Here is a 16,624-nt window from a genome sequence, read left to right as displayed (position 1 = left end):
GCTGCTGATTATTAATATTTTAAATCACAACTTATGTTGAACTTTCATCATAGAATCCTTAACTTTTTGAGCAGTGTGTGTTTAACGGGGTCTTCACCTATTGAGGAGAAATGCATGGCCAAGAACAGAAAACCGAGGCTACAACTCTCACACCTCACCAAAATGAAACCTCATTAACCAGGATTCAGTACAAACTAGAAACATTTTCAAAATACTTTTTATTCCAAGGTATTTCATATTGTACATCAACTCCGAATCACAGCTTGTGATTGTCCCTTTAGACTACAGAGCAGAGTATATGCTGTAACGCTCAACAAAAAGCATTTCTTCCTGAAGACTGAACTGAAAATAAAAAGTTGTGTAAAATAAGAGAAACATTATCCAGGAAGACACATAACTAGGTACTATGATTTGAACATTACAAGAACAAAGGCTTTTCTTTTTCCTGGTCAAACTCAGTCACTGTCATCATCAGATCCTCTGTTGGAGGCTTCGTTGTTGGACCCCTCTGGCTCCGAGTCGTTATCGGACCTCTGCGGAGAGCCTTCGATCTCTGAGCCTCGATCTGAAGCGGCGGCTGGAGATCCGGCCTGAGACTCGTCGTCAGAGCGGCTCTTCTTGCTCTCGTTGTCTGACTGCTCCGAGTCGGACTGCTGCTGTGGTCTCCTCCTCTTCACCGGACGATCGCTGCCAGACTCGTCCTCGTCTGAGCGTCCAGAACGCTGGGGGCTGCCCGCCTCACTGCCCGACCGGTTACGCTCCTCGTTGGAATCGCTGTCAGAAGCGATGCGTTTCCTGTGGCCTATGTCGTCATCTGAACCAGAGCCGCTGTCCCTTTGGTTTCTAGACATAAAACAGACCGTTTGAGGAATAAATAAAATCTTAATGAAACAGAATTACCAACAGATGATGTTTTTCTGAATTGTGACATTCGGGTCAAAGAAAACAACACAGGATGGGGACTAGGTTTTTGATTCGATTTTGAGATGTGTGTGTGCTTCAGTCAAAAAGATGAAAAGGTAGAATAAGATGAGCTCGTAAGGAAAGGTTTGAAGTGTTTACAGAAAAAAAGTGTTAAATACGTGATTTTTTTAAATATAAAATATAAACAAAAGAAATGAAAATTAATTAAAAAATTTGGTAAACAGATTTTTTTTTAATAATATTTAAAATTATACATAAATATTCCTTTAAAATAAGTGAACACACGAATGAAAGTGGTATATATAGTTAATGTAAATTAACAGAAATTAACTGTTTTCAAAATAATTTGTGACCCTGCAACACAAAAAGTCTTAAGTCACGGGGGTATATTTGTAGAAATATATATGGATGGGGCCCAGGGGGCACCTTTACATCACCAGAGAAAAGTCAGACATTTTGTTTAAAGATTATGAGATTATTTAATGAAAATGTGCATGGATGAATTGTTTACAATAAGCTCAATAACACGCATTTCCTAAACCGATATTGAGAAATCTCAGCTGGAGCAAACTCAAGTGACATCTCTCACCTGTCTTCTGCTATTTTCAGGCCATCCTCATCGGAGGAGGAATCAGAGGATGAAATGATTGCCTTGGACTTGATCTTCCCTTTAAGTGACGGCGGCATGCGCTCCGGCTTGGGGGGGGGGGGGGGGAGCAATTAGAACAAAATCTCAACATACACATAACACTTTAATGTTAAGTGCTCAGAGCATCGCTACCTTCTCGATCTTCTTGCGCTCTCTCGGCTTGCGCTGCTTTTTAGGCCTTGAGCCTCCTTCCTCATCATCTGAGCCTTCATCTTCTCTTCTAGCTGGTCTGAGGAAACAACGAGAGAAACACACCGAGACTCAGCCTGACCCAGCCGTTTTAACTCATGTCAATCAGGTGTTCAGAAAAAAAAAAATCTAGTACAAAATTTATAATTCACATATTTAACAACTCAATTGATATCATTCATAATTATTTATTTAGATGCAAAATAAATAAGCTCACATTTCGCACGTTTTATGAAACAAATATTCCATCTTTCAAATATTATTATAATATATATATAATCATGCAAGTGTTACATATTACGTAATATCTTTACATAATTGATATTTTAGATAATGATTGGCATGTTGTAATTGCATCATGATCCTCTGAACTGAAGACTACTGGAGATGTTACCTACAAAACTAAAACCCTACACATGTTGTTATTAGTGTTTACCTCCTCCTCTTTTTACGGGGTTTCTTCTCTCCATCCTCCCCGGCGTCCTCCACTTCACTGCCACTCTCAGTTTTCCTCTTCTTCTTTTTCTTGATCGGCAGATCCTCATCAGAGTCATCGTTGACAAAGTCATCAAAGTCGCCTCCTTTCTTGCGCTAAGACAACAAGTACATGAGCATTTCATTACATTTTAGAAAAGACAGGGTGTGAAAAAGAGTGTTGAAGTGGTTTAACTCACCCGTCCACTGCCTCCTTTCTTCTTCTCCTTTGCTGCTGCTTTCATGGACTCAGAGAAGTTGAGCAGGCCCTTGGTCTTCTCCACATACTGGGCTCTCTGCTCCAGCAGCTTCTTCTGCTCCTCGGCCTCTTTGCTCTTCCTCTCCTGCTGTTCCTTCAGCATCTGCTGCCGCAGCAGGTCTCTCTCCTGCTCCTGTTTGGCGCGGTGCTCCTTCTCCTCCTCATCTTGTTTCCGAGCTCGGGCCACGTGGTATTGAGCCTGGCTTAGCAAATCAGAGCACTGCCTGAAAGAGAAAACATACACTTCAAATGATACATGCATTTCCAATGGGAGGTGTCAGATCAGATCTGACTGGGGCATGCTGTATCAGGAAATATTACACGTCTGGACAACAAACCTACCTTGCTTCGCTTGCGGCCAGCGCTAGGTCGAATCTCATTTTGTCTCCAGCCTTACTGAGGTAGCTGAAGTACCTGTGAGAAGAACAATAAGAGAAAGTTAGCAAAGGCATGAGAGCCTGATGCTGTGTGTGTCCTGGAGTTTACACACCTGTGAGCTAACTCCAGCTCTTTCACCGCACTCAACACAGCCTTCAGATTACTCTTCTCGTCCTTCAGCACCAGCGTGGCCAACCGCTGCAGCACCAGCGCCACATTAAACATCAGCACTGTGTCACTGGGAGCCACGTGCCGGGCCTGAGTCAAAGAACCAGACAAAACTCACAATTAGGACCGCAAATAGATTAAACAAGGCTCTGTTTGTTAAAGTTAGTTACCTATATTCTTTAACATGAACTAAAAATAATAATAAAAACTAACTCTATAAGCATTTATTAAACATTTTATATATATATATATATATATATATATATATATATATATATATATATATATATATATATATATATATATATATATATATATATATATATATATATATTTTTTTTTACTAATACATTATTAAAAGTTGTATCTGTTAATATTATTTCATAGACCTGAGCTAACAAGAGCTAACAATCATCAGTTGTATTACTTAAGATTAACAAAGATAAATAAATACTATAATAAATGTATTGCTCATTGTTAGTTAATGCTTTAACTGACATTAAAGGTGCTGTATGTAAGTTTTTGACTGATAATTTGAAGCATAAAAATATCATATGTTTGCAGATATTTAAGAAAAATGCCAAGTTAACATACTTGTTTATCTGAAAAACAATGCTACAGTCAGTAATTCTCCTCTGAAAATGTGCGTTCCGGGCCAGAATCTCAATCTCTGTTTTGGTTCGTGAAACCCGCCCGATGCTAGTTTACCCAATTGTATTTCAGCACCACTGGTTGCCAGTTGGCGGAAAACATAGCATATATCATTTCAGCGCTCGTTCCTGTTGGTGTCATCAATCTGACAACCCGCGTGTGTATTAAGTCTGAGGAGGAAGGAGCGCGTGAAATAAAACCTCTCCAATATTTTGAATTTGGACTGCAATACCTAGTTCAACCACTCGGTGTCAATCCTACATACAGCACCTTCAACTAATAGCATTTTTTTAAAGTGTTACCAATATATTGTTTTAAATAATGAACACATTTATAATAATAATAATAAATATATGGCCATTAATCCTATGTTGTTTTGATGAAAAACAGCTTTAAATATATGTACATTCCAGTATAATACATTGGGTTCCACTTTACAAGAAAACTAAATAAGCAATATGCTAAATACCATTATTTAATTAATTATGCAACGGATAATTTTTTTTAGCATAATCATATAATTTGTTTGCAATTTAATATCCAGCAGCCTGATTTATAATTCAAGAACGAAAAGAATACTAACGTGTTCATGGTTAACTAAAACCATAGAGCAGTGGTTCCCAAACTTTTTCAACTCGTGGCCCACACAACCAAACACATATGTTTGCGCGGCCCACTGCAAAAAAATTAACTGACCGCGCTATTGTTGGGTTAATAACTTAGTACTCAGAAGCTAGATTGTTAACTGTCTTTATTGAATGAACTGGCAATGAACAGAAAATAACTCGGGCTGGCAACGCTTGGCACAACTGCTGTTGTTCTGTAGCATATGCAGCAAAAATATCTAAGATAAATTGGCAGTTTATTCTTAAACCAATCGGCGAGCTCGAATAGTGGAAGCATAGTTACAGTTTAATATTTATTATTTGTTAATTATATATATGAAATGATGTTATTGTGTTATGATTTAGACATTTTTTAATATATGAACAATATTATTATTTCTTGTAATAGTAATTGTAATAGTAAACCTTCAATACCATCGCGACCCACTAGGGGGCCGCGGCCCACAGGTTGAAAACTTGAAATAAATCAAATTAAAAGCAACATTTCTTGTTTTATTCAGTTTAACTACACAGACATTTTTTTAAACAAAAATAATAAAAATGACAAAGCAGCAAAATTACATGAACTGAAAATAGAATAAATACTAATTCAAAATATTAATAAAAACTATAATAGTGTCTCGATGTTGTCATGGTCATATGCCAAATAAAATATTTATTTATAAAACGTGGTTTCTTTTGATTTTAAATGTGTTTATATTTTTTTATTAAAAATGTTTTTTAACATTTTTCTATGATTTAATTCATTATTAGTTTACATTAACTTATAAAACACAAAGCGCTAAGTGAAGTTTAAACTGTGCCCACCCTCAGAAGAGTCTGTTTGCACTCCTGCAGCTTGCCACACTTGAAGAGCGCTCGGGCCAGATACAGCAGCACCTCGGTGTTCTGATGCTTGTAGAATTTCTTCAAACAGTTTTCATACTGAAGAGACAGAAAAACAGAACTCGAGTACAGATCCAGAACAAAACCTTCCTGTTCAGGAAACAATCCCTTCAGTTTATTCTCTCACCATCTGCACTGCACTGATGTACTGCTTCTGCTCCACATAGATGTGTGCGAGGTTCAGCCAGACATCACTGATCTCTGCCGTGGCCTCCCGGACCTGGGCAAAAACATCCCGTGCCTCTCGGAAATAACCCTTGTGTGCCAACACAGCACCTGTGCCACACGAAAGAAAGATGCTTGTGATGAAACTAAAGGTTAATCACTATTACATGTGTTTATACTGCTAGTTACAGGTCAGGATTTCCAAAGCTAATATAAAACACCTATGCCGTTGGCAGCATACAGATTTTTGGCATCATTCCTCAGAACTTGTTTGTAGATCGCCAAAGCTCGATCCTGGTGCCGCTTTTCCTGCAAAAATAAATGTACATAAATTAGACAACTAATTGTGACCCTGGAGCACAAAACTTAAGTGTTTTAAGTGTTAATTTTTCAAAATTTAGGTTTGTCAATCTTCTGAAAGCTGAGAGAATAAACTTTACATTGATGTATGGTTAATTACGATCTGACAATATTTGACCGAGATATAACTATTTAAAAATCTGGATGCAAAAAATTCGAAATATTGAGAAAATCGCCTTTGAATTTGTCCAAATGAAGTTCTTAGCAATGCATATTACTTATCAAAAATTAAGTTTTGCTATATTTACTGTAGGAAATTGACAAAATATCTTCATGGAACATGATCTTTACTTTTTATCCTAATGATTTTTTGGCATAAAAGAAAAATCGATAATTTTGACCCATAAAATGTTTTTTTTTGGCTATTGCTACAAATAAGACTTCAGATTGGTTTTGTACTCCAGGGTCAAAGTTGTGATAACACATGATTTTTCTGTCAACTGATTTACGTCATGCACCTTTTCTCGGTCTCTAGAGGGCTGATGCAGCGTCTGGAGCCACACGTTTCCCAGCGCCAGCATCGAGTAAGTGTCGTTCTGAGTGGAGGGCTGCTTAAGGATGCGTTCAAACTTCTTCTGCCCAGGACCCCACTCTTGCTTCGCCAAGTGAAGGTTACCAATCAGAGACCAGGCATCGGGGTGGTCCTGCAAAACACAATTCATTTAGACAAATCTGAAGAAATCACCAAAAACCTGAAAATTAAAATTCTAGAAAGTCTAGGTGCATAAAAAAAACAACAAAATAAAATTGGGATGATAATAAATAAGTAGCTATGGTAACATTTTCAGCAAAACTGCTAGTAAATGATAACAAATCTAAACAACTGAGAATTATACTACTAGTTAATTTATCTCAACAAACTAGAACTACACGGAATTCCAAGGAAACATGATAACGTTAATTAATTGAATTGATTTTCGGTTTATATCTCACATTAGCTTTTTTGTGTTACTTTTTGTCTATTTGAATGAATACAGAACTAGAACACTGACAATATATGTGACCCTGTTCCACAAAACCAATTTTAAGTCACTGGGGTATATTTTTAGCAATTGCAAAAAAAAATTAATAAAAACATTGTATGGGTCAACATTATCGATTTTTTTCTTTTATGCCAAAAATAATTAGGATACTAAGTAAAGACCATGTTCCATGAAGATGTTTTGTAAATCTTCTACTGTAAATACATAAAAACTTATTTTTTTATTAGTAATATGCATCGCTAAGAATTCATTTGGACAACAAAAGGCGATTTTCTCAATATTTGGATTTTTTTGCACCCTCAGATTCCAGATTTTCAAATAGTTGTATCTCGGCCAAATATTGTCCGATCCTAATAAGACATACACCAATGGAAAGCTTTATTCAGCTTTCAGATGATGCATACATTGACACTTAAGACTGGTTTAGTGGTCCAGGGTCACATATGTTGGTCATATGTACTTTATAAAGAGTAGAACTATCAACCTGATTGATCTGAAGGGCTTCTTTAAACCAGTCAGAAGCTTCATAGAAATTTCCCTTGTCACGTGCCATCGCTCCAAGTCGCAAGTAACCTGTTTCAGATTCAAATAAATCAAGTGAACTGACCATTTTCTGAAAAAAGCCACGCTAAATGAATACTGCAATGATGATGATGATGATGAAGCATACAGTCCACATAGTTGGGATGCTCTCTCAAGATGTTCTTGTAGAGCTTCTCAGCCTCGTGGAACTCGCACATGGCTTCGTAGAGTCTGGCCAGGTTATAGGAGGTTGTGACTGAGATGGCGTTGTAGTAGTGCTCATCATGCTCGCCCTCAGCTTTTGCCCTCTCCAAAGAAGCCAGGAAGTATTTCTACAGAAAAAAGGAGATGTTTTCTCTAGTAATGAACAGCAGAACCGCACCATTCATTGAATTAGAGCTAAAAATCTCTCTTTACCTTTGCCTCACCAAGGTTTCCCAATCTGAAGTGCAAAGCCCCCAAATTATTGAGGATCTCAGGAGGAACATCCGCTTGGACCTTCTCCTGGAGGATACGGGTGGCCGTGCCATATGCAGAAAGAGCACCCTGCAGGAAACATGGGTGTTAGAGAGTTGTGTGTTGCATGGGTCCAGACACAAGCAGATGCAGGTATAACACTGTTACCTGAATATCTGTTTGTTCCAAAATCTGGGCGAGCTCAATCCAGGCTTCCACATCATCCGAATGCTGCACTGTGATTTTTTTCAGATGTTCCTATGAGTAAAAAAAAAAATAGCAATCTCTTTACAATCTCTGACAAAAAGTTTGTTTTTGTCTTGTTGTTTTTTGATATATGATCATGTAATACCTTAGCAATGTCTCTCTTCTCCTGGTCATCTGAGGTGGCGTAAAGAGACCCAAGGATTTTCATGGTTTCATAATTGTTGGGATAAGCCTTCAGGACCTTTTCAAAGCACTGTGCAGCATTCTCCTTGTCTCTACGATACACATACATCTGGCCCAGGCCGAAGAAGGGTAGCACGAAAGTAGACGACGCAAACTGAGTGGCCTGATAGTAGTACTGGAAGGCCTGGTCGTAGTCCTCCTAATGTCAAAGAGATGGGAAAGTTGATCAGGATCTGGTGTTACGCACTGCAGGACATTTGATGAAGATGAAGGACAGACTGATGTTTGGGCAAGGTCGAATAATGTTTGGCCTCTGTCCATACTATCAGTCTTCAAATATTACACTAAGAACTTAACTTTGTGTAAAGAAATAAAATAAGTAAAAATAAATTAAAAATAAATACATTTTCAGTAATTAAAATAAAGATAAAAATAAAATTACAATTAGGAATGTTCCCTTGTCAACTTACTGAAATCAATTTAGGTTTAGGTACTAAAACTAATGAGACTAAAACTGAAATACAAATTAAAATATGAATAAAATACTAAAAATAATACTCTTTAGTGAATTATCATGAACAGCAAATTATCTCTCTCATATATGTAATTGGGTCAAAGACGAAAAAGGTTTAAGCATAAAAACAAATTGTAATACTGATTTAAATTGATGTTTTCCCCAATAAAAGTAAAAAATAAATAAAAAAATTAAATTAAAATGTCATTCAGTGTAACAATTTTTGTCAGGCATATTTACAACAAAAATCAATTTATGACATATTAAAAGACTAAATACTTTCACCCCAAATACTAATTAGTTGTAATTTTACATTTAAACTTGCCAGATTAAACATGTCAGAATAAGCATGTTGTTTGAATTTTTACATAAATATTGTGTTACACTGAATGACAATGTAACATTTCAACCAAGTTTTAACATTTTATTCTCCAAAAACTTACTTGAAATCTTAAAAGTAGACACTTTCTACATTTAATGTGCTTTTTATGGACATAAAATCACTTTTGTACATTTCTTTTGATGCAGACATCTTAATGTCTTTGACACAATTACACGTTATACTGATTGAGAAATCCTTCAAATGAAAGGAGTCTCTTTGTTACCTGGACGTGGAAGGATCGAGCTAACTGATAGCAGCTCTCCGCTTGCATAGCCTCCACCTCTGTGTTGTGAAAAGCATGAAGAGCCAGATGCTGCACTTTGCTGTAGTCCTGAAAAACACAAAGCATCAAGTATTAAGTACAAGATCTCCACTTCAAAACAGAAGATCACAAGAGAGATCTAGCTTTACCTTCTTGAAGAAGAAATGATTGGCGAGATGATTGAGCACCATGGGGTTACTGGGGTCAATGGTGTAGGCTCTGGAAAGCAGCTGCACCCCGTTCTTGATGGAGTCGGCCTCTTTGTTGTTGAGCTCCAGCACAGCCAACCCCACCAAAGCTCCCACACATTTGGAGTTGAGCTCCAGGGCTCTGCCAAACGCCAGTCGAGCTTTATCTAGTTTGTTGAGCTTGACAAAGCAATGGCCCATGCCTAGTCTCACCTCGGCTGCAATAACACAATTTACACAGAAATGAGCTATGTGAGTCTCCAGTCACTGCTAACCAGCAGATTGAAGCATAGGGCCCTAGGAATTTGTGATGCAAAAAAATAGAGACGGAATCCAGTGGAATTTAGCATAAAAATGGAATGTCCCGCAGAATGCGGAATTTCACAGAATGTAGCCAATTTTGGAATATCAAAAGTAGGATTGTCGAGGTTATCAAAATGAGATATACTGAGCGTATTTATAGACATAAACACATATTCTTCATCTTGTCATTGGATAGAACTATAGTTATATAATGTACACACAGAAACTAAAGGGTCTTTAGGAAAACCTGTTCAAATTAAAGTTTGGTTTAACTTGACAGAAAAAGTACAATTGTACAGTAGAATGTACTTCTCAAATTAATAATAATAAAATAAAAAGTACATTTAACAATATTATTTTCATTATATACTAAACCTCTGTTTAAAAAAAAAAAAAAAGAACACCAGTTGCCCAATTTTGATTTGTTTACATTATTAAATGGTTAATGTGTGTCAAGCATGTAAGATGATAAATTGTATTACATCACAAATCCATAAAAACAACATAGAAATTCTTGAATAAAACACATAAAACATTTCATATTACTTATAAAAAATAGCACATTTTGGTAACACTTTATTTTGATAGTCAAATTTTGACATTATCTTGAATATAAGAAAATCTGCAAGTATATCTCAACTTACTCTACTAGCCCTAACCTAATAGTCTACTAATACTCTAACAAGTTAGATTAAATGCAGCTAGCAAATACAATGAATACAACTTTTGACTTTTGAATTGAAGTATGACCAAAATGTAAACAAATTATACAAATTTTACAGTTTTAGGAATTATACTGATTTAACATGCCCTAAATAAATAAATAAATATATATACAGTTACAGTACATCAATACTTACAGTAGATAAATTTATTTGAATGCATATATATTAGCATTGAAGTCTTTCGTGCATTCAAATAAACTGATCTACTGTAACGATCTAGGAAGTGGTCAGGTTTTAAGACATCTGGCAGACTCACCCGGACAGCCAGGGTTAGTGCGAAGTGCTTTTTTGTAGTAAGCTAGAGCTCCTCTGTAATCCTTTTTGTTGAAGGAGATACACGCCTTTCCTATTGAAGGACAGAAACATAAATGATCATCCATAACAAGACAACATCTATTAATAGCAAACGCTTGGCATAAACGTGCAATAATCAATGGCTGCGATCTACTCTGAAACCTGATCTTGTAGAATACACAAGACTGACATGTTTTGAATTGAAGCATGCAGCGCCCGCATTTAATATGATATAATATGGATTATGATTATGATATAATATTAGTTATGAAATTAGGCCCTATCGAAATTTGTGTTTTTCCTCCCTCAAATTTATAATGCGGTTTAAGACCTCTTCAAATGATAATTAAGTCTTTTGTTATAGCATTTAAGACTTTTTAATTACCTTTTAAATGGTTCGAAGGAACACTGTAAAGGGTTTCTGCAGGTTTTATGAATGTAAACATAACTCTTTTCAAGAAAAATCGCATAATTTGATCAATATAATGTGAGATTATGATTAAAACAAAAACAAATATCTGGCATTAGGCTCAGAAAAAATCAGCTTGATTGGAAGGGAGAGCAAGATTTCTTTTGAAACTGCCAGTTCTAAACAAACTTGCCTATTTTTGTTCATTTTCTCAGAAAATTTCTAATTTGTATCTCACGTAAATGTATCTTGATTTAATGAGGTTTAGATATTTGCATTGAGAAAATAAAAATACTAAGGAAGAACATTTAATGTCATGATTTTACAAATATAAGACTTTTGGCTCCAATTTAGAACCTTTTTAGGCCTTAATTAGTAAAAAGGGTGAATTAAGACCCTTTAAGATTTTTCAAGACCCACACAAACTCTGCTGTGTTGGGAAAATAAAGTGAAATGTGATTTCAAGTTGATTTTAAATCAGACTTTTAAGTATATAATGACCATGTGCCACACTTACCCAGGAGTGCAGGGATGTTGTTTGTCGACTGGTTGAGCACAAACTGAAACTGAGCGTCTGCCTGATCCATCTTATCTCCTTCCAGGAGACAAAAGCAAGCTCTTCCCAGCAAATGGCTCTGCAGAAAAATAAGAAATATCAAAAGGCTGAAGACCCAACAATAACAACAACAAATAAACCCGGTAACACAAATCTCTATGAAAACTGTAACCTTCATTTACCTGATCGTACATGATGATCTTGTCTGCCATTGTGTACAGGAGAGTGGACTGGTTGATGAGGTCCTTCTTTGCATCCTTGTTCTTCTCTTTCCGAGCCTGCTGGACATAATAAGCCGCCAATGTGTCCAGACACGTCATCTGGTCCTTCTCGTGGTCTCTGTAATCCAGGTTTCCATCGATGCGCGCCGCCTCCAGCAACTTGACGAAATCCTCCGTCTTGCCTTGCTTGTAATACTCCAGCTGCAAAGAAACAGTGGTGAGATCTCAGCACGCCAGAAACCCTAACAACCTGACCGTAGACGAGCCTGTGACTCACGGCGAGTGCGATCCATATGTGCAGCTGTGTGTGCTCCTGTTTGAGGATGCTGATGACTTCATCTCCTTCTGGAAGCTGGTCGAAGTCAAGCTCAATGACCTGAGAGAGAAGAAACAACAGATTTAACAGATTAATGACTATCAGAGGACAAGAACATGAACATAAGAGAAAATTACATGAGTCCAGCGGAGTTCAACTGACAGTGGAGCTCTAATAAGAACAATAAATATCATATAATAGTATCATAGGCAATAAATATAGAACAGATGCAGGTAACGTTAATGTGAAAGGGTTTTTTTGTCATTTATTTGGGGAATATCATAAGGTACACCGTATTTGAAGAAAATTATTTAGTTTATTGTTTTAAATTTACGTACAAGATGCTAGGATAGTTGTTAACAGACGTTATAAGCTATAAATTTATCAAAAGCGCGTGAATGATAGCATGTTAGCAGATGATAGCTATTCACAGAGCCGCATAGATATAACTTAAATAAACAAGTCCAAACCTCGTCTGTGTCCCGAAGAGGGATTTCTATGGATCCCCTAGACATGGTTACGACTCAAGCCAAAAACCCAGTATCACAGTTTTTGGTTTGTACTTGTTGGTATCCAGAGGTGAAGATCAGCAGCTGCCACCGCACACACTCCCTAACTGAACCTGAACAACAAAACACACCGTACATCCGGGTTAGCGTCGAGCGCTTCAAATTAAAAGTCCTCCAATATTCATACATTGTGGACTTTTTGGTTCAACATTTTATTCACCTTTCTGTCGCCACTAAATGATCACGAGAAGCGAGTCGCAACCAATGATTAAAAATACAAATATTCCTAAAAGTATTTTTGGATAAATTTAGATATAGAGTGACAAATGAATAATAGTAATAAGACAAAAGTGCATTTGATTTACCTCTACATTTTTAATATAATATTATATGTTGATATTAATAATAATAATAGAAAGATAACAAAAGTATAAATGTACACTGATGAATATTATTATATTCATAAAATTATATATAAAAGTATATTATATATAATTTTATATATAATTACTACTATTCACATGACTACTTCACTACTGTTATCATACTGTATAAAAAATAATAATAATAGAAAGATAATAAAAATAACAAATGTACAATGATTAATTTTATATAATTTTAAATATAATTACTACTATTTTCATTAGTACTTCACTACTATTATCATGCTATATAATTAATAATAATATTAATAATAGTAAATATAAAACAAAAGGTAAGTAGTATAACTATATTACTTATAATTTGTAATTACATGTTTATACTATTATTGATGACAAATATGCAATTATATGAATATACTGGTGCTGGTCATATAATTAGAATATCATCAAAAAGTGAAACTTTTTTTTATATTATATTCATTCATTACACACAGACTGATATATTTCAAATGTTTATTTATTTAAATTTTGATGATTATGACTGACAGCTAAGGAAAATCACAAATTCAGTATCTCAGAAAATTGGAATTTTGTGAAAATGTTCAATATTGAAGACACCTGGTGCCACACTCTAATCAGATAATTAACTCAAAACACCTGCAAAGCCTTTAAATGGTCTCTCAGTCTAGTTCTGTTGGCTACACAATCATGGGGAAGACTGCTGACTTGACAGTTGTCCAAAATACAACCACTGACACCTTGCACAAGGAGGGCAAGACACAAAAGGTCATTGCAAAAGAGGCTTGCTGTTCACAGAGCTCTGTGTCCAAGCACATTAATAGAGAGGCGAAGGGAAGGAAAAGATGTGGTAGAAAAAAGTGTACAAGCAATAGGGATAACCGCACCCTGGAGAGGATTGTGACACAAAACCCATTCATAAATGTGGGGGAGATTCACAAAGAGTGGACTGCAGCTGGAGTCAGTGCTTCAAGAACCACTATGCACAGACGTATGCGAGACATGGGTTTCAGCTGTCGCATTCCTTGTGTCAAGCCACTCTTGAACGACAGACGGCGTCAGAAGCGTCTCGCCTGGGCTAAAGACAAAAAGGACTGGACTGCTGCTGAGTGGTCCAAAGTTATATTCTCTGATGAAAGTAAATTTTGCATTGATTTTTGCATGAAATCAGGGTCCCAGAGTCTGGAGGAAGAGAGGAGAGGCACACAATCCACGTTGCTTGAGGTCCAGTGTAAAGTTTCCACAGTCAGTGATGGTTTGCAGTGCCATGTCATCTGCTGTTGTTGGTCCACTGTGTTTTATGAGGTCAGAGGTCAAAGCAGCTGTATACCAGGACGTTTTAGAGCACTTCATGCTTCCTGCTGCTGACCAAATTTATGGAGTTGCAGATTTAATTTTCCAGCAGGACTTGGCACCTGCACACAGTGCCAAAGCTACCAATACCTGGTTTAAGGACCATGGTATTAATTAAACAGCAAACTCGCCTGACTTTAACAAATTCATCAAAATTAAAAGAAATAAACATTTGAAATATATCAGGCTGTGTATAATGAATTAATATAATATACAAGTTTCGCTTTTTGAATGAAATTAGTGAAATAAATCAACTTTTTGATGATATTCTAATTATATGACCAGCACCTGTAGTACAATATAAAAATAATAAAAGTTATATAGATGATTTAATAATAATAATACATTGATATTATATTATTTAATATACATAAAATTCTAATATAATATTTTAAAGATAAATAATAGTAGTAGTCAAACATATTTGATATGATATTGTATTTGTATCTAAATCTATCACATTATACAGACAGATAACAATAACAATAACAAATATTCAATGACATTATAATAGTATAATTTTATCTAGAATTATAATATAATAATAAATAAGTAATATTTAAATTAATTTCATTAATAGTAATATAATATAAATTAAAAGGAACAATGAAAGTAGAATAACTTATTATACCGTGTAGAGTAATAACAATAATTATACATAGACAATGATATGATAATAGTTTAATTATATAGAAAATCATATTATGATATATCACTTTATGGAATAATAATAAGAATTATTATTATTATTTTTCAACATAAAAGGCTGACTAAGAGAAATACTCTGAAGGTTGGATACGTTTGGTGAAATGAACAAGGACAATTAGATGGTGGTGCTAATAGTGACCTTGAAACATTTGATATGGAAAACTGCTGAATGTTAATTAAAATGCTCCATTACAGCAGTGTTCTGTCCTGCTTGAAGCACACAGTGAACAGAGGGTGTTTGGGGGAGGTAGCCAGGTCATCTGGTTTTGATGTGTGCCAGTGTGTGTCTATGATGAAAAGAATCTGCTGTTGATTTTAGAAAGCATTGAGATCTGCAGGCAACAAGGGGGTTAGACATACACAACCGTGTAAGAATGAACTATATGTATGATTGTCAACAGATCATCCTGTTTTGATAATGCCATTCTTGTGTGTTCTGAAAGGATTATATTCATCTGAAAAGGTATGTGATTTTACATTGCATTTCATGCCAAAAATAGTAAATATCATTCTATTATTACTGATGTCTCAGTTATTGTCATTATCATATTTCAGTAAAACCATGAAACAGAAAATCTCATTAGGACATCTTCCATAGTGCTGGAAAATGTAAGTCCTTCTCTGAACGAAATGAAGGGTATTGAGATACAGAAGTGATTGGAGTGACAATATCACAGTTTTATTTTTCTGGTTGTCAGTGGCTATGGCCTCAGAGAAGCTGACTGGACATCAGGGCTCCTTAGAGGAAGACGTTGGGCCCCATCTTCCCACTTTCAGGCTCGTATCACAGAATCATGGCTGTAATGGATGCAGCATCCCAAGCCTTTCCATCGACTCTGGGACGTACTCAGTGGAGCAGTGCCATCTGCTTGAGAGCAGCAAAGGTGATCTGATGCTTTGTTAGTGCTTTGATACTTGATCATATGTATTTTCTGAGAGTGCAGCTGTAAGTACAGTCATCTTACCTGTGTCTTTAGATTTGACATCAGAAAACAGGACCCTGTGTGATTGTGCTGATACAGATGGCTTTTCAGAGGAAGAACTCCTGAATATAACGTTTGAAGCATGTGACACTACCGGCAAAGGTACGGTTTCCTCTTTAAACAGTGCAATAGAACAAAACACTACCGGTCAAAAGTGCTAGGTCTTTGACTTTTATTTTAACACTTTTATTTAGTAAGGATGCAGTATGCAATATGCAATAAATTGATCAAAGTGACATTAAAGACACTACACACACACACACACACACACACAAATAATATACTGTAAGTACATACTAAAATATATATACATTCAATTTATTTGTATTTGCTGTTCTTTTGAATTTTTTATTCATCAAGGAATCCTGAAAAAAAAAATTTAATTGATAAAAATGCCAGTGTCTAGTTTGTAATATATATT

The 16,624-nt window shown here is 35.8% G+C and overlaps 1 protein-coding gene across 1 annotated transcript; it reads right to left on the bottom strand.

Moving 5' to 3' along the window:
* Positions 1 to 198: 198 nt before the first annotated feature.
* ctr9 (CTR9 homolog, Paf1/RNA polymerase II complex component) lies at positions 199 to 12,889 on the bottom strand. The gene is made up of 23 exons (XM_026268416.1): positions 12,720 to 12,889; positions 12,211 to 12,309; positions 11,895 to 12,134; positions 11,674 to 11,791; positions 10,710 to 10,799; positions 9,387 to 9,643; positions 9,199 to 9,306; positions 8,042 to 8,278; positions 7,858 to 7,947; positions 7,651 to 7,779; positions 7,382 to 7,565; positions 7,196 to 7,284; positions 6,187 to 6,372; positions 5,590 to 5,677; positions 5,331 to 5,479; positions 5,126 to 5,242; positions 2,986 to 3,131; positions 2,838 to 2,909; positions 2,437 to 2,719; positions 2,199 to 2,353; positions 1,706 to 1,802; positions 1,514 to 1,620; positions 199 to 843 (listed from the first exon to the last, which is right to left on the bottom strand). The coding sequence occupies exons 1-23, from the start codon at positions 12,762 to 12,764 to the stop codon at positions 456 to 458; spliced, it is 3,474 nt and encodes a 1,157-aa protein (XP_026124201.1). The 5' UTR covers positions 12,765 to 12,889; the 3' UTR covers positions 199 to 455.
* Between the last annotated feature and the right edge of the window lie 3,735 nt (positions 12,890 to 16,624).

Source organism: Carassius auratus, chromosome 7 (assembly GCF_003368295.1).
Source record: "Carassius auratus strain Wakin chromosome 7, ASM336829v1, whole genome shotgun sequence".
Classification (NCBI taxonomy): Eukaryota; Metazoa; Chordata; class Actinopteri; order Cypriniformes; family Cyprinidae; genus Carassius; species Carassius auratus.
The sequence above is the reverse complement of the archived record's forward strand: the minus strand, read 5'-3'. Positions and strand labels throughout refer to the sequence as shown.